This window comes from Primulina huaijiensis, chromosome 6 (genome assembly GCF_012295235.1).
Source record: "Primulina huaijiensis isolate GDHJ02 chromosome 6, ASM1229523v2, whole genome shotgun sequence".
Lineage (NCBI taxonomy): Eukaryota > Viridiplantae > Streptophyta > Magnoliopsida > Lamiales > Gesneriaceae > Primulina > Primulina huaijiensis.
The window spans coordinates 17,735,331-17,757,193 of NC_133311.1; the positions used below are offsets into that span (position 1 = coordinate 17,735,331).

A 21,863-nucleotide genomic window follows, 5' to 3' on the forward strand; every position below is an offset into this window, starting at 1 on the left:
TGAAATAAATAAATAAAAGACAATATTTGGCGGCAAATTTCATTGTGGGATTCTGTTTAACTTTTGACTAAGGATGTTCCAAGTATCATGTGTTGAAGTGAGTTCTGTTATATATGGTTGTCGAGTGATTTTATATTAGGTTTCAATTTCACATTTTTTAATTGATGTATTGGTCATCACTATATTATAAATTAACATACTTATTTTTTTACAAAAGTAAAAAGATTTAATTACTATGGTCCTATTTAAAAGTTATAAAATTTTATTTTGATAAAAAGATATTTAAATGAAAATGTCATTAGTCCCCATGCTAATTCAACCAGCCTCTGTATTTAAAAAATTTCGGACACATTTATGATATCTGTACGAGGTTTTGTTATTGATTTTAAATTATAGGATTTTAAATGCAATTACTTTTACGACTGAGTTTTCCATGTTTTTTAATTTTGACTGAAGTTTATATAATTGCCGGACCATCACAAATAGGAAAAACTCGCTCACACGCTTTTGCTGGAACAACTCTCCGTGCCGCAGAAACATTATAGTCTCGGTTGTCTGTAAAAGCCCTTCTAAAACCTAGAACGACACTCCGGCGAAATGCCGGGAGTGATGTCGGATTCAGAGAATTCCGACGCTCTCGCCATTGTTCCACGCTCCCCCGATGCATCAACCCCCCGAGTGTACACTATTCGGAACCATGGCCTTACTGCCCCGGTTGCGCGAGTCTCCATCTCCTGGGCTCGTGGTAACACGCTCCGTGTTTCCCTGTTACAGTCCGACGCAGTTAATGAACAGCGACCCGGTGGACAAGTGGTGGAGGTGAAACTAACGAGCTTGGAGGGAGGAGAAATCTCCGGTGCGCAATGGAGGAAAATTGCTTATGGCTCGGTCGCACCGTTCTCGCTTCTTCAGTGCAGGAAAAATTCTGTTGACGCATCCCGTTACAAGAAAGATTGGTAATTTATTGGAACTTATCTTTTGTTTACTTCACTCAAGCTATGTTGGATGGGCATTTGAAAATTGTCGGAAGTTGGAGCAAAAATCCTCGCAAATGAGATGATAGAGCGATTAAAGCTAACAATTTTCAGGAGGCTAGCTGGTTACATTTGTTTGTTTCCTTGGTTTTTTAACTTCTTGTCTTTATTTCAACAGGTGGGAACATGTAATGGAGTACAGCAAGGAAATAAGTTCTCTTCTTGGTAATTCCAATTCATCTCCAACTCCGATAATTGAAGACCCAAAAGTAATTTTGAAGGTAAATCTTTGTTTTTGGATGGATTTTTTGTTTTGTTGCTGCGCATATATTGCTTAATATAGTAATATTAATATTGCTTAATCTACTTGTGATCACACAAAAAAATCAGAAAGTTGAGGAACCAATCTCTTTGAGAGCAGCGTGGGAGCTGATGGAGATATTTTACGTAGACAAACAAGCTCAGACTTGGCTCCCTGAACGGCTTCTTGATTGGTTGGCTGTATGAAATTTTCAATTATCTACCTGTGTCCCCAGTGTCTCAGCTTTCTTTTACTCGTACATAATGTTGGTTTTCTTTGACAGGACTATGATTGTCTGTTATCTGGAACACAGCCAACAGTTCATTCGAAACTTGTAGCTTTCCAAAAAGAGCTTGTAACTATACAGGTCTTTATATGGCACTTTCATCTTTTATTTGTAGTTAGAGTCCATAGTTTGTGGCTACAGTTCATATTTGACCTATATGTGGGATTGCTTCATTGGCTCTCATAGTTTGATTCAGGATATATATAATCATACAATCCAATGCTGGAAATGTATATTTTGGCACAACATTTAACAACATTTCCGAGTGACTGTTATTGCCCATGAAGCAGTTTATTAACATTAATTTACATAAAATTGCACATCGACTTTAATTTATTTGGCGATGCTTGATATCATCTTTTAAGTTTGTAAAATTTATGTTTAACACCAGATATACATTTTCTTTTTATTATATTTTGGATGTGAACATTGTTGTTTTATTTTCTAATGATGTGCCAACTCCTGTTAATTTATTTGGCGATGCTTGATATCATCTTTTAAGTTATTAAAATTTATGTTTAACACCAGATATACATTTTCTTTTAATTGTATTTTGGATGTGAACATTGTTGTTTTATTTTCTAATGATGTGCCAACTCCTGTTTTTTTGCTGTTTATTAGTCAATAATTTTTAATAAATTATATAACAGGTTCTTTTATACGTGTATCTTGTCCTATTTTCTCCCCAGGCTGTTGAGAATGATCCTGAGTATTGGGAAGCTATATCCTCAGCCTTAGCAGTTGGCTGGCTTGATGTTGTTGTATGCTCTTTTCTATGATTTTATCTATTGGTATTTTAATGTGTGTTGCATTCTATATTGAATTCACTGCTTGCAGGTTAAATTATTGCGCATGCATGGATCTTATCTGTTCGATCAGCTAGGTGGCCGTGAGGTCAGTCTAGACGTCAATGAGTAAAATGGATTACCTTATTACCGTTTCTCCTTTGTTGGTCTGATGTCATATGCGACACTTTGAATGATTTAAGAAGCATAATTTACCATTTTCATATCGAAATGAAATAATGACGCCTATAATGATTAAGGAAAATCTATTTAATTTTTCTCTTGTTGTTTGTTTGTTAATTATTTGCCTTTAACCATTGATGAAAATATGTATCCGAATCTCTTACATCTATCTTGAACAGATAGAAAATGGACTTGTAGAAGCTGTTGCTGTTCTTATATCTCAGATGCCACGCTTGCGGCCTGATGTATCAGCCAAAAAATTGGGCAAGTGCTACAAAACCAAATCAGAGTTCATGAAGGTAATATGGAGTCCTAGTGACATTTTGCATCTATCGAGGACCATAAACTGTTCTGTTCTTGATAAATTAAATCTGTCAGGCATGGGAAAAATGGCGAGCTCAAATTACGAAATTGGATTGCAGTGCATTCTGGCTTCAATGTGATCACGAGCAGACTAGAGATGGGCTTAAAAATATGCTTCAAATCATGTTGGGAAATGCTAGCATTCTCTCCAATGTGACATACCACTGGATAGAACTTTACATATCTCACTTTCTCTACATCAGACCATTTACAGTGGTATGACAATTATGATTCTTCCTTAGAAAGTTTATCTTTCTTGAGTATAACAGCACAGATTTTCATTGCTGGAGAGTGGAAATTGGAGGGTAAGAGGAAGTAGAGAATTCGAGATAAACCTTCATTTTTCTGGGCGTTCAGAACATTTGCTCTGTTTGCAGGGTTTAGAAAACATGTCTAGCCTTGCTCAGAAATGCATGCAATTGAAACCAATTTCCAATGGTCATAAGTTGATGGGACTCATAATTGGAATTCTAGAAGAAAATACAGAAGTAAGAAATATGAGTTATTGACTGCCGCATCTTTTTATTGCTGGCCTCTTGCCTAGCTGGGAATGACTAGTTTAATGATTCAGGTTATTCTTGCTGAATGCTCAAGATCATTTGGTCCCTGGTAAGAGATGTACCTTTTCTAGGTTCTAATTGTGGTTCAATTGTTTTTTGTTGTGAGAAAATCCTTTTTAGGATAACATGTCTTTCTGTATTTGTGACTTCATGGTGGTTGTGATTGTTTTCTTGATGTGTGGGTGGATTTTATTTATATTATGCTATTTGATGAGTAATTGATATGATCATGGTTATGGTATTGGCATCCAGTATTTTAGAATTTGTTACATATGTAATGCAATCTTATGTTTTTTACCAATAGGATGATAACCCATGCTATAGAGCTGCTGACAGCTGGAAGTACACAAGCAGAAATACTAATGCGCGAACAACAGCCTAAACTTGGAGGAATTTGTATTGAAGAGCTACATCGACTCACTTATTCCCAAATTCTATCTTCTCATGCCTTGACATGGAACGTAAGTAGCCACTGCCCGATTTTACTTTTGAGATTAACATTTGTGCCTTCTCATCTTATATATTTCATTTAAATGTGAAATTCTGTCCTTGTTGGTCAAGCTCACATTTAGTTAATTTATCATTTTTTACAACATTAAACTAAATTTTTTAATTGAATATTGATGGAAGAAATCTTCTTTAAATATGTTTTCATTTTTTTCCGTTCCGCCTTGGTCTGTTTTCACGGGTGAATTTTTTCTATTCTGGTCAGTTACATTTAACTGTATCTTTTCCTGCAATATCGTGTCGTCATCTTGATCCTGCAGATCGCTCCTATATATTTGACATCATGCATGAAGCAAGGACAGGGTTTGTTGGAGAATTTATTATACAAACAGCCTGTGCAACACCATCAAGTGTTGCTAAAGGTGATCGAGCTACCTTTCATTTGATTCACGATTGTCTATGTTTCCTGTCAGCATCCATCAGTTCACATTGATTGTTTTGAGTTGGCAAACTCTAGGCGTACTTTTGTGATTCCTCGCAAACCTATTTTTTTTCTGTTTCGTACAGAGTTTAGAAATCTGTCGTCTCAACGGAGTTGATCTTGTTGGTAACAATTTGATGAAGGTATGTCTTGAAGCCAATATCTTATAAAATATTGCTGCAATATTCCAGTGTTTTCATCAATCTTGTATAGGTAATGAATGCATGAATAGTTACTAGTTTCGATCCGCATCTGATTATGCAGATTGCCGGAGTTCATTACTGGAATCATGGCAAGAAAGGTTCTGCCGTGTTCTGGCTTCAGCAAGCTCGAGACGAACTTCGCTTAAACAGAATAGCCAAGCACTTGTTTGATTTTGTTGGAAAATCAGTCTCTGATGAAAGTTTCAAGGTAGTTGTCACTTGAAAATGATGCTATATTTTAATAATTGATGTATGCAGCATGGGTTCACCAGCTCGTCGGTATGTTGGAAACTGAAAATAATTCATAAACGAAGTGCATAATGTTTGATACTGTGATAGAATTTGCCAAGGTGAAGGTAAGCTTTCACAGAAACAGTGTGTTTGTGTGCTGTATCTGGTTTTCAGTTCCTTGGTACTTTGTAGTAGACAGAGTGTTTGACGGTGCATTCTTGTTGAAGCCAAGCTAGTTTAGTTGCTGCTAGGATGGTAGTATTATCCATAGTAATTACTGCTGTACAGCTGTCTTAATTTATGAATTATGAGTTATATTGAAAATTAAAATTTGAAAAGTTCCTGTTAAATTAGCAACTCAAGTAACATTAGGCGATTGAGCATGTAAATACTTACATGAAGTTATTTGAACATTGTCCCCGTCTTGTTGCAGCAATGGGAAGGAATGCTTGAGCTGCTGGACTCTGAATCAAGAACCACCGGAGGTCTTGAGTTTCTGAAAAAGTATGTTCTCATTCTATCATTCTAATAGCAGAAATAAACTTTGTACCATGTCATTATACTATTCCTCTATTTGCGACGTGTCTTAAAATTTTGCAGGTATAGAAACTTCAGGAAATCTCTTCAACAAGTTTCGGAGGGAATCACAACTGATGCTGCTTGGAAATCTGTTGAAACACTTATATCAGTATGTCTCATGCATTTCTATTGTGGCATTTATTGCAGTGCTTATCTTACCTCATTCTTGGGACATTTACTTTCTTTCATTTCTATTCTTTGTGGTGCGTTCCTCTACTAAATGAAGAGTTTGTTGCTTCTAAGATCTATTTGATGATTCCCATCTTACAACTTTTTCAGCTCATGAAGAACCCTTCTACACCTCAGCAATTTTGGCTCTCTCTCTTGTTTGACTCTGTAAGCCAGTAGTTTGTTGAAATCTAGTAGTTCTTTTCTTTTCCCTTTTTTTTTGGTAACATAGTAGTTCTGATCGTCTATACCAGGTAGAATATAGTGTGTTAATTGACTAGGATTTCCTTCTCGTCTAGGAGTTTCTAACATGTTTATACAATTCTTTAACTTTCATGGCATCATGTGCAGTTGAAATTACTGAACTGGAAGGATCGACCCTTGCTCAATGTATCGCAGACCAATCTTTTATTGAATAAACTTCAAGAGCTGTCATTGGCAAGATTAAGACCAGATTTCATCGATTCTGGCTTGCCGCCGGAGGCCTTGAAATCTGTCAGACTCGCTCTAGCCTCTAATTTAGGGCGTGCCATCCTTCATGAGTAATTTCCCGAGGTTATATTATTTTGTTCGCCTTTATAAATGTGAGTGATATTATCTTTAGATGGGGCTCTGCTAGTTGAATATGATGCTTAGCGTCATGTTGTAGCAGCCCCACCCAATCTGCTAATCTGACGTTACTATCAGTATGAATCCTTTTAAGAAAATTTTTATTTTATTTTTCAATTTTTAAATTACTGTGTTTCTAAGTGGAATAAAAAATATTTGTAATATATGTTGAAAAAGGAATCGGCAAAGAACAATATTTGTGTTGGGAAATTTGCTTAGTTTCTTAAGTTGAGCGTCTAAATCGTGTAATGTGCTAGGTTCGTTTGGAGAGATTTATGTCATTTCACAACTCTAAAATAAACTTATCTAATTTTGCTTGAATAATTTGGTGTATTGGATCATATCATAAGCGTCTAAACCGTCCAATGTGTAAGGTTCGTTGGGAGAGATTTATGTCATTTTACAAGTCTAAAATAAACTTATCCAATTCTGCTTGAATAATTTGGTGTATTAGATTTAGAGTGATGATACATGTACATCTATATTTGTACAACACAAAAAATTTAATGCAAAAATTCAATTTATCAAAATCTTTATATATATTGAATGCAAAATCTCGCGATATAACAGTAAAATCTCGAGATAAAATGATTGTAAATATCGCTGTAAAAATATATTAGTTGTGCATTTAGTATTAATTCTTAGATTTATCCTGCACCGTGAAAGGATGCAAAAGTAATACAATCTCAAGCATTCTAAGCTTTATCTTGCACCACGCTTCATGTTATGGATCAGCAAAATTTGATCAAAAAACTTAGGGGAAAGTAGAGAGTGTTTGATTCTTTTGCCAACAAGCCAACAAACTAATTTATTTCTCTAATATAAATCGGATTATTTTTTATATAAAAATAATATTTTTCATGAGTTGGACCAGAGATATAAAAAAATAAAAGAAAATGAAAACAGTTTATATATAAGTTAAAAAAATAGAAAAAATAAATAAATACGATTCAATTTAACTGAGCTCAATCCCATTTTCATTGTGAAGAAAATGACGGAAGAAACCGATAGAATAGAGAAGCTTGGCGATGATGTCCTAGCTTTAATTCTCAGTAAGATGAATGACCCAAGTCATAGAAAATCATTCTCTCTAGTTTGCAAACAATGGTTGAGGGTTGAGGGAGTCCAAAGATCAACCATACTAGTTTTTGAGCCCGAACTTCTCCCCAATTTCTTGCCCAGATTCCCAAATTTACTCCAACTCCAAGCATCATCCATAATCACTAATTCCTCGATCCAATTTCTGGGCGCTACATGTCCAAGAATTCGAGTACTGAACCTTAATTTTAAGGAAAAGGGGGATTCGAGCTGCCAAAGTGTCTATTTTCAAGATTTCGGCGACGAGGTCTATTTTCAAGATTTCGGCGATGAGGGCCTTTGTGATTTAGCTAAAGGGTGTTCCGAGTTGAGAACTGTTTTATTGAGGAAGAGAAAAGGAGTTGGGGATCTCGGGGTTGCTTCATTAGTCGAGTCTTCTAAAAGCTTGAGGAATCTTGATTTGGGGTGGTGTAGGGAGGTTTCTGATAAGGCACTCGAATCATTTAGAGGTTTGAATTCGTTGGAAAGTCTAAATTTACAGGGCTGTTGGCTTATAACAGATGAGGGTCTGGCTTTCTTGGCAAAAGGGTTTTTGTGTAGGACTTTAAAAATATTGAATCTTGCTGAATGTGATCGAATAACTGATTTCGGCTTGATTCATTTGAAGAAGATGTGTTGTTTGGAGGAGCTGAATTTGGCGGAGTGTGGACCTAAGGTGACAGATAATGGATGCAAATTCACCGTGGCCGCCATTTTTTCTTTAAGGATATTGAATTTGTCTTGGTTGGTGAATGTATCTAATGCTACCTTATTCGCATTGTCCGAAAAATGCAAGAACTTGGAAGTGTTAAATTTGACAGGGTGTGAATTGATATCCGGTGCTGGAATTCATGCTTTATCAGGGCATGGTTCTCTGAAGCAGCTTGTTTTGGCTTACTGTGAATATGGAACGAACGGCAATGATCTTGAACAGTTGGTGCTGCGGTGTCCAAACTTAGAACACATAATTCTTGACAAAAGACTCAGAATGTGGATTCCAATGTCTGTGCAAGAAAACATATTGAGATGGCAATGCGTGCTAGAGTGGAAGTGATGAATGATCAGTCACCAGAGTCATTTTCAAATTCTTGGTAACATTTAGTTACAACGATACATTTTTATACTATATCAGCGGACAAGCAGCAAAAATTTAGTTCTCGATACAAATCACAGAATTTAGCATCAAACGTAAGTGACAGATTTGGACAAGACACAACAAGGTAATTCCTTACTTGGATTATTGTGCTCATTGTCGGCCATTCGATCATATGAATGGTTGAATTCTTGTTTACATTGTATGCTCGATCCATTCAACTTTATGATACTTTACTTTGCAGCTCATGGAAATGAAATTACCCATGATCTTTTTTTATTGCATGATCATTAGCAACTAGAGCACATGAATATATTAGAGCGAATTTAAAATCCATAATGGTTTCTTTTAAATTACTACAACATTGTCAATGGATCTTTCCAAGAATTTACCTCTCGATTATAGGGCCTCCGAATCTACTGTAACGCAGGTTCTTACATTTCGTCTATGTCTAGCGGTATCTAATAATAAGAAATGTGATGGACATTTTGTTGCTGGGATAGATGATGTAGCACCAAGAGTTGCACAAGCTTGTGCTGGATCATTGAAGGGCTCTTTCCTCGGTTTGAGATACTCGAATTGAATATCAAGAACGCGAGAAAATACTCGTGGATTGAACTGTATTCGATAGTGGAATAGTTGGTATCCAGAAAAATGCATCTCATATTTGAATTATATCCAGCGTCTGCATATAATTTCTTGATAATTAGACTTGGACTCAATCACATAAAATGTTACAAGGAGATCAATTCTTGTAGAAATGTGTGAGTGAAATTTATGTTTTAGAAAAATTTGAGTGAAATCTCGAACGTGCAGATGACATTATAAAATTTTAAACTGGCCAAACGAACAAGGCCAAAATTGATTGATTCCATAGACAGTAAGCCATGGACTCTTTTTGACAGTAAGATAACTGATTTGTTTGACAATAAGATAACCGAAGCCCAATGGCAATTGAGACGATTAATTTGCATTCATTTTTCTTATAATTTGACACTCATCTTTTTTTACATGTTATAATTTTTACACTTGATAAAGCAGATAAATGTCAAATACATAAATATAAAGATCGTGAATGCAAATTACTCACCGTACCACTCTTAAGCAACGATCCTAAACAGATACTTGATTGGGACATGACCAGAGTCCAAATTGAGCCCACAAGTTTTCGAAATTTCTAATAAAATTATGTATGAGATGAAAAAAAAAAAGAAAATAAAATATATATATAGTCTTATAGTTGATATTATCGTATATGACAGTCGAGATCACCTGCTTACCATTTAATGAAAGAAATCTCAGCAAGTAGGCTAGGGGAAGGCGGCGGCTGTTAGTTTCATATATCAGGAGAGGTATATAAATATATGTATGTATGCAAAATACAGCGATACATGTTCATCCATAGGTAAGCACGAGAGCTGGATCAATTCCTTCCTGCACGTACCTACATACCTAGCGCGCAGGTCATGCTTTTCTTCCAAAAATCTTGATCTTTGCTCGTTTTCTTCTTTCGGTCCATTCTTCCTAAATTCTGGGGGTAATTCCAACGTGGGATTGCAATGTTTTGTCTTTCTTTTCCATAAGAAAAAGACAGATAAGCACATATACGAAAATGTAATTCCCTAAAATCTATATATGATACGTACTCATAAGGCTAATACATGATTTTTTTTTTTTTTAAGATTCAACTGCATTGGTTCCATTCTCGAGTCATTTTGGAAAACCTTCACCAAAAACTCAACTTGCACCTTATAAACTGATGATTGAGTCATTTTGAAGAGTCTAAGGTTGTATTCTGGTAATTCGTTCATCATATGTGCCGACCAACTTGCCATAACGAAGTCATTACGATAAATCTCCATGTTCTTGGAGTAGCAATTACTCACGATTGCAAACACACAATGGCAGAGCTAGGATTTTAAATCTATATCTGCTAAAATTGAACCACCGGACATCAGTTGTGTCCATGGTGTGTGTGTGTGTGTGTGTGTGTGTATATATATATATATATGTCTATCTCGTATGCCGACAGCTGTTAGAGTCCAATTGAGATGCGATAATTTTCCCAGTTCTCTACACATACTGTTTTACTTTTGTAAGAATAGGACTTGGGGACCAGCAAGCGACGTCCAAACTTATAGGTCCCTTGTTATTATGCAACACCCTTTTCTCTAATCAATGACTTACTTGTATTGCATTTTTCAATTTTTTTGGACTTATATTGTCCTCTATTTAAACAATTATTATTATTATTATATTTCAGAGGTTGAGCGTATTATTAATTTATAGTACAATAATTTAATTTAATTATTTCGTATGGGGTCCTTCCTTTGTTGAAAAAACAGCACATTTCAAATATGTCAAATTACTATTTCTCGCTACTTTTTATGATCATTTCTTTTTTCCCTAGTATAGCCGTGAGGCACCACTGGATCTGATCGACATCTAATTCAAAAGGCAAATTTGAACCAAAAAAGGAGAACTTTTGGGGAAACCCAATAAGAAAATTTAGAGATGCCATGATTGAAAGAAAGAAAAAACCCCTTTCAGCACAATTTTCCAACAAAAATTAAAATTTTATTCTATGAATAAACCAATTTGATTGAGGGGAAGTTGGTAAAAAATTCTCAATCAAAATATTTCTGTGGGTTCACTCCCTACCCACAAAATTGTGGTACTATGTCATACAAAATGTGATACACTTCATGTACAAATGTGGTACACTTCATATGGAAATATGGTACTAAAAAAGTACTCAGAGACTGAACACAAAAAAAATCGACGGTTGAGGACTGAAGTCAATTTCCCGTTTGATTTACCATTACTTGGATTACTATCACTGGCGAAGCCCACACAACGGACCCATAGTTTCGTCTTATTGTTTGTTCATCTTCATATATATAATCAAGAATCTGCATTTAAGGATGCTACCCTCCAATTATTGTACTTCACGCACACATACATCTATTTCTGTATATTTTATTCATATATATATATATATAATATTTAGAATAATAAAATTTATTATTTGTATTTTATAAGATATATCTGCCGTAGAGCTTATAATGTGCTATCATATCAAGTAATCGGCCAACCACCCTATAAAAGCATGTCTTTAAGTTGTCCCACTTCCAATTTCATTAAATGTATCACTTAACAATAAGGAATTGCATTTTAAAATAAAAATATAAAACAAAAACCCAAATATGTGATGGGAAATTCTCCTCTGCCCGTTCTTATAATTCACTTTGTGAGATGAAATCATTTTTAAAAAAAATTAATGAAAGAAATGTGAAAAAGTATTGGATACTTATTATACTAAATTTGGAAAATTCATATTTATTTATAGAATTATGTAATTTATTTCAAAATATAATAATTTAAGTCATCATGAATCCGAATACGTTTAATTTTATTTTTTACCAGTTGTAAGAATGAAAATTTCTCGTTTTACTAAAAATTATAGTCGGTAGTAATGATATAACTCAAATATTTTAAACTATTGATGAGATCAAACTTCATAGTTCGATTGCTATATTAATAAAGTCAATTATTACACATAACTTAAATGGCGACTGATATCGCCATCATACGTTGAAGTCAATATGACAAAGAGGCAGATCTTAATCCAATGATTTAATTACTTTCGGGGAGCAATTAGTCGCTTCATTTGACTGAATTAATGTTCATGTTTTGGATAATATAATGAGGTAAACCATTCACTCACGAGAGTTTAGCGATAAATAACACGTGATTTAAAATCAAAAAGTGATTAAGTACAGCCGTAATCATATTTAACTTCTTTTAATAAAAGTTTCCTGAAGGCTAAAACTTTTAAATTTCACCCAATTCGTCCAAAATTTTAATTATTGTATTAGGATTAAATTATAAAATACAAATAAAACAATTATTTTCGCAATTTTTGGATTCACTGACAATATTTGATTATAGAGGTTAATACATATTAAAAAATCAATCGCAGGTATCCTCAATTACAAAATTTTATTATTTTTGTCTCTCAAAATTGATCGATCGATCATGGCTCGAATCTCCAGTACACGAGACTCTTGAAATTTTTTTTTTTTTGGGAAATTAAATTCGTTGAATAAAAAATTATCATGTCTAGAAGCTCAATAAAATATAGCACACAAAATTCACTAGATAGGAAACAATACAAATTATACAAAATTTTACTTTGGGTGATGTGATAAATAATATTGTAACTAGCGGATTATTCCGTAAAAAATTAGAGAATAAAGTGTTTTTTCTATTAAAAAAATTAAATGAAATTTATTAATTTTTTAAATTGAAATAATAGGAGAATGAATAAAATTAAAAAAAAAAGTGGTATATATAATCGGATGCTTAGAGTGTATTTTGAAAATTATAAAACGTTTCATCACAATACCAAATTTAGTTAGTAAAAGAGATTTAATTGATTTATAAATAGTATAGTATAAATCATTAAAGTATATGAATATTATGTAGAATAATAATGGATAAATAATAATAATTTTGTTTTTTTAATATTAAAGTCATTTGATATTTTTTAATGAATATTTAAAAAATTATTCAATTATGTAATTTAAAATTCTTATTCATAAAAGATGAGAAAAACAATAAAGCTGATTTGGAAAATGAGCAATAAAGTCGGATAAAACCAAAAAAGGAGGAAAAATACTCTACCAAGTGTACATATATGAAAGAGACGTCTCTTTTCTCGTCTTAGATGATTACAAATGACTTGCAGTCCTCGACTGATCAAGTGTACAAATCTTAAGTAGGATACGTCATGTTTTAGAAAATGAAGTAATTTTTTGTTTTTTTTAATGTTTTATGTATATGATTGTGATAATTTACGTTATCAAATTTTAGTATTAGTCTTTTTTTGATAGTTTTAGAGTCACTAATTGAGGTTAATGTACTGTTTACATGTCGTTAACTTGTAAAAATAATAAAATAATGATCGAAATTGAAAAAAAAATAATAGTAAGAGTTAATTTTGACAATATACAAGACGAAACATAATTTTCCCAACGATTTTAAGCTTTATGCGTCCGTACTAAGAAATTTGATCAAAGGGACAGAGAAATGCTATATATTTTATATAAATCGGTGTATATATGTTTTTTTTTAAACAGAATCATATAAATTTCGAACAATTTTCATTTAAATAAATAGATTAATTATCGAAAATTGATATATCTAACGTTAATAGATAAGTTAATTTAACTAGGCAGACACATTCCTTAAATTAGTATGCTGCACCAGGTGTTACCTTCACTTAAAGTATATGTTTTTTCTATATAATGAATATTTATGCCGACTTTGAAATTTTGACAAAAAGTATTTATAACAAAATTAACATTGCTCAGTGAATTCGTTATTTTATCCGTTGAAATTTAAGCAGCTGCCTACCTAGTTTTACACAAATTAATGGTCGTACGTTTAATTCCTCATTCATTAATTGTCATGCAATTTATTTATCGGATTCGATTCACTTTAGACTTTGAATTTTAAGGTCCATTTATCCGAAAAATGTAACTTCCAGTACAGTAAATATACAAATCTGCCTCAATCGAACCAAACCCTGATTTTTTTTTTTTTATAAATATAATACAAAGCTATACATGGAATATTAAAAAGTTATAAAATATTAATAAATATAATAATCTTGAGATCTGGCACGAAATGAAATATATGGAGTGCCATATTAATTTTATGGCTTTTGTTTTTTGGGGGTTGGTTTTCGGCATTTATTTCCGCCCATTGATTGCAAGTAGTTCTCCGAGCATTTATGTCATCATAAACTAAAAACTTTATAATTCCACCAATATTTGCTTCTTTCTTTTTTTCAAAAAAATTTCCAATTTTATTTTTAGAATAGACTGAATTAAAGTAGTTCTCCGATCATTTTTATTTTGGTAAAAACTTGTGTGAGACGATCTCACGAGTCGTATTTGTGAGACGGATCTTTTATTTGGGTAAGAATTATTTTTTATTGTGAATATGGGTAGAGTTGATCCGTCTCACATATTAAGATCCATAATACGGTCTTCACATGATAACTATTCTTTTATTTTTTCTAAGATAGTGGTCGATCGGCTGAATTTTAAACTTACTCTCTCGTTCATGTACTGTCGTTTTTCTGTTTTCAATTAAAAAAAAAAGTACGTAAATAAATTCCATAATGTAAAAACAAATTTTGGGTTAAAACATATATCCGCTGTAAATTACTTTCGAAAAAACAACAAAAAAAGGAATTTTTTTCATGAAATTTCTTCCAAAAGAATAATGAAGGAAAAATAAAAAATGTCGACTTTAGCCCTTTAATTTAAAATCATAGCATTATTATTTCACGGACACGATACAATATTTGTAACTCGAATTAAGGCAATAATAGTCACACTGGGTTAAAAAATAAGACTCAAAATTTAAGATTAATAATTCCAAATTAAAGTCTCGAAATAGCAGGAGATATCAACATCACGATCGAGCCCGACACAACCACCGCCTCCGCCCCCGGTCCACGGGGGAGGAGAGCCCAACCCATCATCCACCATTGTGTTGTCAAGGTATACGAAGTCATTCCGCAGATCTACGGCGTCGGAACACGGCCCCAAATTCGGAAGCTCGATGATCTCACTCAGTTCATCTGTCTCTGTGGACATTTCCACTGCAGAAACTAGAGATGACAATGAAGAAGAAGATAAAGTTCTGAACGAAGATGATGAAGTACGAGTGCTGGTGGGAGATGACAAGACGTCGAATTTGTCCATTGCGGCTGCTTTTAAGGCCGCGGCCTGGACGTCGCGTGGGGTACGAGAGACAGGCCGTGGCAGCGTGGCCGCAAGTTCAGGGAAATTCAGCACCGCAGAGCTTCCTTTAATGCTCAACGCGGCCACGTCGTGTGCACGCGCCGCCATTTCCGCTGTGGAGAAAGTACCAAGCCATATCCGTGATTTCTTGCGGGGCTCCCGGATTTCGGACACCCATTTTCCCCAGCTCCGCATTCGAACCCCGCGGTAGACCGTCCGGTGCTTGCTGGTATCGGAACTGTCGGATTCTCGGATTCTCTTGTTCCTCTTGGCCGTTCCCGGGGACTCCTCCGCCTTGAAAGCAGCTTCATCCAGTGGCGAGAACTCCGAGTTATAAGAGGACGATGACGGTGAAATACAGTTTCTATCAGCACTCAACATTCTTGAAAATGAATCCACGACAAATCAAACTCTCAGCAATGTACTAACATTTAGTATCTTCCATTATGCTTCTATATTTAGTAATTTCCAACTAAATCAACGCACAAGTAGGATATTCACTTTTCTATACTGGGAAATGCAGATACAGAGATTCATGAATCTGTCTAACTTGAAGAGAGAGGCAAGTTTTGGAGATGGTGAAAACTTGAGCAGAGAAATGGAAAGAATATATAGTGTACTTAAATAGCCACAGGGTTACCATTAAATATAAATATAAATATAAATAACAATATATAAGAATTTTATTTGTTTTTGGGTTTTCTTTCTATCATTTTTTCTTGGGTTAATTAGGATTCAGTACATATTAGAAAAGAATTTGTGTTTTAGTAGAGAGAAAAAATTTTAATAAATGTCAAAATTTCCCTTATTCCTTGTTTTATTCTAATTGATTCTCGCGCTTCTAAAATGGTATCGAGAACAATAATTTACAAAAACTATTCCAATATTTTGGAATATACACAAGTGCATCTAACCTTGGTTAGATATCAATAGCAGCAAGGGTCAACACAGCACCCTCGGGTAAATTTATGATACAATCTCATAAGTTTATGGAGATAGTACCGGATTCTTCTAAACTCTCGGGTGATCTTAGAGAAATTCAAAAGACGGTACAAAATTACGGCAATATGCTGTTTTATGTACCACAGAATGTGGAGAAAATTCTTGAAAACCAGGAAGAAATTCTTGGTATATTAAATGATATTCGAACAAGAATTCAGAAACTAGAACAACAACCAAGTTATAGTAAAAAAACTTCAGAAGAAAGGTTACCACCATCTTTTGGTACTGAACCCTTATTATATCAAAGAGGGAAGGCCAAGGTAATGCCCAAACCTTTAACTGAAGAAGAAAAGATGATCAATCTAATCAAAACAGTCTTAGAAAAGAAATTAATCTGATGACAACGTTAGAAAGGATTGGTCTAGAGGATCTACAAGAGCTTGCAGAATCTTTTACAAATCTCAAATTTGTAGATCTAAAGATGAACACGGCTGGAGGTGAATAACCTACCATAACCTGGTCGTCTTCACAGGAACCACCAAGAGAAAGTGTGGGATCTCAGAATATACGAGAACCCCAAACAGACTTTACACCGGTGGAGAATCACGTCCAGCGGGAACAAGGTCAAGGAGGAATCAAATTCCTTTGCACCAGACTCCCTGTGGAAAATATGTTCTAGAACCTATACATTCTTATGGGGTTAAGATTAACATGGATGTATTAGATTTCAAAAACATAGAAGATCTCATAGACGATTGAACATCTGCTATGAGAATCGCAGCAGGAACACTTGATCTCAATAGAAAATGATTCATTAAACTTCTGGAAATGAGTCTTATGGGATCAGTGAAAATTGCTTGGGACATGACTTCGGTAGAAACCAGAGAATCTCTTAGCGAGATAGCCGGAAGAAGGGCTACCCTCTTTAAAGCTCAATTTATAGGGGTAGACTATTTCAACAGTCAAGATACATAGAAGAGAAAGAAATATACTCAAGCTCTGTATAGTTTTGAATTACATGATATATGTTTAGTGGATGAATACATTATGTTATTCACTAAATATAGATGGAATTCATGAGTCGAAGAAGATATAATAATGCAACTCTTCTTCGCCAAGATGCCAAGTTCCTAGAGAGAAATGCTCGTAAGGGAATATGTACATGGAAATCCAGATACATTGGCACGAAGAGCCTCTTTCCTTAAAGGAAAATTGGCAGAATGATGTCATTTGGCAGTATTACAAAAGAAATACAAACGTTTAAGGGGTATTAATAAACACACTCTTTTGTGTTGTAAAGAAAATGATCTTCCAACAATAATTGGAAGTAAACCACAAAAGTATAAAAGGAAAAGTTTTAGGGCTCATCCTTATGCAAGAAGTGGAAAAAGTTCTTGGAAATCAAGAACAATATGGTCTAGACAGAAAGTCAGATCTTACAAATCTGGACAAAGAAGTGGACCATCAAGAAGTAAGACACCCTATCAAGCATCGAGTACATCTCGAAGCATAAGAAGAACACCTAGGAAGAAAACTTTCAGAAGAGCTCATACTTTGGGGACCGGGACGCTAATCATGTTCTTAATCGTAATTGGGATAATTGGATCAATGTAATTAATATGGGTCTACAATTTTTTTTTATATAGTGCGGAACGTAATGGAATCAATCTAATTATACATATCAGTATAATCGTACAAGTCTTGTACAACAAACATCAAACTCAAACTAAGGTGTAACAACTACATGTCAAGTGTTCCAAACCCTATTTACATCAAAGTCCGAAGTCTCCACGCTAATCACGATCTCTCTCATCTTCTTCCTGACCCCGATCCTGTCCCACCTGTTGCCATGCACACATACAAACACGACAACAGCCGGATAATTCCGGTGAGAAATACATCCCAGTATAAATCAACAAAACATGCAATCATATAATCGATATAAAAGCATGAAACAAATATCCATCACATGTATTAAATCTGAAAACATAAATCGATATAAAACTGTAAACAATTCGTGACTCTACAGCTCAGACTAGACTCATTCCTAGTCTAGGGATCCTGGTTTCCAGACGTTGGCAAACTATATCGAATCTAAGTAATAGAAGTAAATCCACTCCTAATCAAACATCGATATAAACCAAACATCTAGTGTCTTGACCTATCCGTCAAAGACTTTGGCACCTCCGCCAATAACTCATCTGTGACAATGTACAATGGGCCAGTGACTACTCTATCACAGTCTGGCACCTCTGTCACAAGACCAATCGTCTAATCACGCTTTCTATAAATCAATAGAACAAGCATATCAATTCAAATCAATGCATATAATAACAATAAGTATGTGGTTTAGGGAAACTCAAATTATATCTAACTCGAGTCATTCTCCCGGGTTCGACATTGACTTATACCTTTCTTTCGTAGTCTCGGTCTGAAGCAATATAAGTGCTGAACTCAAGACTGTCTCTGTAAATCTGAAATGACATATTGAGTCAACATTCCATTCACAATTCAATACCTAATCTGATCAATCTGAAGTTAATTCAAATCAACGGCATAACGGCACAATCCCGATATCCCCGTCAATACAATAGCAACATATATCAATTACAAATCATAACCCATATCCGTTACAATCTGTAATCAATCAATAATCCAAATCTGATCAATTTCAATCGATAAAGTCAGAAAATCATAACAATTCTAAAATCAACTTGTTCTTCGATTCTACGATGTCTAGTATTCCCAGAACACATAATAATGGTCAAATAATAATTTCTCCAATATAATAATTTCAAATGATAACAGAACTCAATAAAACTTACATCATTGTGTAGCTCGTGACGAGAGGATCTCAGAACTGTGCTCGGATCTAAATTCTGATAATCAGATCTGGTATAATCAAATTCTAGGCTATGAAAGAGTTTTGAGTAAATCTTGCTGGAGCTCTCGGTTTTCTTTCTATCAAAATTGAAGGGAAATGCAAGGTGTATATTGCCCATTGTATGGTGAAGACAAGTGTCCTCAAATCCCATAATTGCACTTTAATCCTTGAAGTCTTCACTATTTGCAATTTGGTCCTCAATAACTCTTTTTAATTCCATTTCAATCCTAATTAATTACAAAAACTATGGAATCTAATTCAACATTCCAAAATTCATAAATTAAATAATCTTAGATTAAAATGGTAAAATATCGGGCCTTACAATTCTCCCCCTCTGAGACATGATTTCGTCCTCGAAATCTCAAGCAATCATATCACAGGCAATCAAATTAGAAATAACAGAAACTGAAATAGGAAGCTCACATCAGTGGAATAACTCTGGAAATTCCTGTCTCATATCTGATTCAGTCTCCCAAGAAACTTCTTCAATGCCATGACGAGTCCACTGGACTTTCACAAGTGGGATGGTTTTCGTTCTGAGTTTCTTTTCTTTACGATCAATAATCTGAATCGACTTTTCAACGTAACTCAGAGATTCATCAAGCTCGGCCTCATTTGGCCGAATAATGTGAGAATCATCAGGGAGATACTTCCGCAGCATAGATACATGAAAAACATTATGTATTCCAGATAAAGAAGGCGGTAATGCAAGTCGATAGGCACGGTCTCCTATCTTCTCGAGAATCTCATACGGCCCAATAACACGTGGAGACAACTTCCCTTTCTTGCCAAATCTGACAACTCCTCTGAAAGGTGAAATCTTCAGGAATACTCGGTCTCCTGCCTCAAATACCAATGGTCTGCGTCGAGCATTGGCATATTTGGCCTGTCTGTCTTGAGCAGTCTTCATTATCTTCTGAATCAGTTTCACTTTCTCAGTCATATCTCTGATCATATCAGGTCCAATCTCAGGTACCTCAGAGACATCGTCCCAATACAAAGGGGATCTGCACTTCTTTCCGTACAACGCCTCGAATGGTGTCATCTCAATACTCGTCTGATAGCTATTGTTGTACGAAAACTCACAAAGTGGCAATGCATCTTGCCAATCAGTGCTAAAATCAAGCACTACGGCTCTCAGCATATCTTCCAATGTCTGGATAGTCCGCTCTGACTGTCCGTCAGTCTGTGGATGATATGCGGTACTCAGATGTAACTTCGTACCTAGAGCCTGCTGCAAACTCTGCCAAAAGTGTGAAGTGAACCGAGGATCACGGTCTGATACAATCGACTTCGGCACTCCGTGCAATCTGACCACTTCTCTGACATAGATCTCAGCCATCTGGTCATACCTGTATGTCATCTGATACGGAATAAAGCATGCTGATTTGGTCAATCGGTCAATCACGACCCAAATCGCATCACAACCTCGGAAGGATCGCGGTAACTGCGTCACAAAATCCATGGAAATGTGATCCCATTTCCATTCAGGAATAGACAAGCTGTGCAGTAGACCTCCTGGTTTCTTTCTTTCTGCTTTTACCTGTTGGCAATTCAGACACTTTGACACAAACTCTGTGACATCAGATTTCATCTGTTTCCACCAAAACTGTGTCTTCAAATCATTGTACATCTTTCTGCCACCAGGATGAATGCTAAAACGACTGCGGTGCGCTTCTGTCAATATCTGTTGTCTCAATTCTGAAACATTCGGCACAACAATACGATTATTCACGTACAGTACATCATCACGTACCTGATACTCTGACTGATGACCTGCTCTGACCATCTCAATCGATTCCTGTACTTTCTGATCAACTTTCTGAGCCGCTTTAATTTTCAAAATCAGCTCTGGTTCAGCTCGAATAGCATATAATCTCAAAGGCTGACAATCTGTTTCAAATACTAATCCAGACAAACAGCAATCTTCTATCAAACTTGAAACACCTATAGTCGATAAGGACAAAGAACATACCTTTCGACTTAGAGCATCAGATGCTGCATTCGATTTTCCTGGGTAGTATTTGATTTTACAATCAAAATCTTTAAGCAAATCAAGCCATCTTCGCTGTCTCATATTCTACTCAGACTGTGAAAACAAATATTTCAGACTTTTATGATCAGAATAGATCTCAAATTTCTCACCGTAGAGGAAGTGTCGCCATATCTTCAATGCAAATACAATAGCCGCCAATTCCAGATCATGAATTGGGTAGCGAGTTTCATGCGGCTTCAACTGTCTCGAAGCATAGGCAATGACATGGCCTCGCTGCATCAAAACACAACCCAAACCTCTTTGAGAAGCGTCACAATATACAACAAATCCACCAGTACCTGAGGGGATAGTCAGTATAGGTGCACTGGTCAATCTTTTCTTCAATTCCAGAAAACTGGACTCACAGTCTTCTGACCAAATGAACGGAGCATGTTTCTGTGTTAACTGAGTAATAGGTTTAGCAATACTCGAGAAATCCTTAATAAATCGACGGTAATATCCTGCCAAACCCATAACACTGCGTATATCTGACACAGAAGTCGGTCTAGGCCAACTGATCACGGCCTCAACCTTGCTAGGATCCACAGAAATCCTATCTCCAGATATAATGTGACCCAGAAATACTACCTGTCTCAACCAAAACTCACATTTCGACAGTTTAGCATATAATTTCTCAGCTCTCAGAATTTTTAACACAGTTCTCAAATGTTCTGTATGCTCAATCATATTCTTTGAACAAAATATCATCAATGAATATGATAACAAAATCATCCAAATACCTTTGAAACACATGGTTCATTAATCCGATAAAAACAGCTGGGGCATTCGTAAGACCGAAAGGCATGACAATAAACTCGTAATGTCCATACCTGGTTCTGAATGT

At 35.1% G+C, this 21,863-nt stretch overlaps 3 protein-coding genes across 3 annotated transcripts; 2 read left to right on the forward strand and 1 right to left on the reverse strand.

Moving 5' to 3' along the window:
- Positions 1-493: 493 nt before the first annotated feature.
- On the forward strand, positions 494-6,284 carry LOC140979876 (nuclear pore complex protein NUP85). Its single transcript, XM_073445494.1, has 18 exons — positions 494-956; positions 1,153-1,255; positions 1,365-1,475; positions 1,559-1,642; positions 2,251-2,322; positions 2,399-2,455; positions 2,709-2,828; positions 2,908-3,108; positions 3,270-3,380; positions 3,464-3,501; positions 3,757-3,913; positions 4,220-4,321; positions 4,467-4,523; positions 4,645-4,791; positions 5,248-5,318; positions 5,415-5,502; positions 5,673-5,729; positions 5,913-6,284. The coding sequence occupies exons 1-18, from the start codon at positions 598-600 to the stop codon at positions 6,105-6,107; spliced, it is 2,130 nt and encodes a 709-aa protein (XP_073301595.1). The 5' UTR covers positions 494-597; the 3' UTR covers positions 6,108-6,284.
- An 854-nt stretch (positions 6,285-7,138) lies between these two features.
- Positions 7,139-9,005, forward strand: LOC140978706 (F-box protein At5g51380-like). The gene has a single exon (XM_073443910.1). The coding sequence runs from the start codon at positions 7,162-7,164 to the stop codon at positions 8,299-8,301; it is 1,140 nt and encodes a 379-aa protein (XP_073300011.1). The 5' UTR covers positions 7,139-7,161; the 3' UTR covers positions 8,302-9,005.
- A 5,748-nt stretch (positions 9,006-14,753) lies between these two features.
- On the reverse strand, positions 14,754-15,775 carry LOC140979258 (dehydration-responsive element-binding protein 3-like). The gene has a single exon (XM_073444596.1). It carries the CDS (start codon positions 15,537-15,539, stop codon positions 14,781-14,783), a length of 759 nt encoding a protein of 252 aa, XP_073300697.1. The 5' UTR covers positions 15,540-15,775; the 3' UTR covers positions 14,754-14,780.
- Positions 15,776-21,863: the final 6,088 nt, after the last annotated feature.

Bases quoted from the DNA above. Each gene is read 5' to 3' on its own strand.
- LOC140979876 (XM_073445494.1), top strand. From the start codon at position 598: ATGCCGGGAGTGATGTCGGATTCAGAGAATTCCGACGCTCTCGCCATT. The intron at 3,381-3,463 runs GTAAGAAATATG...TTAATGATTCAG, and splicing joins TTCTAGAAGAAAATACAGAA to GTTATTCTTGCTGAATGCTC. The intron at 5,730-5,912 runs GTAAGCCAGTAG...CATCATGTGCAG, and splicing joins TCTCTCTCTTGTTTGACTCT to TTGAAATTACTGAACTGGAA.
- LOC140978706 (XM_073443910.1), top strand. From the start codon at position 7,162: ATGACGGAAGAAACCGATAGAATAGAGAAGCTTGGCGATGATGTCCTA.
- LOC140979258 (XM_073444596.1), bottom strand. From the start codon at position 15,539: ATGTTGAGTGCTGATAGAAACTGTATTTCACCGTCATCGTCCTCTTAT.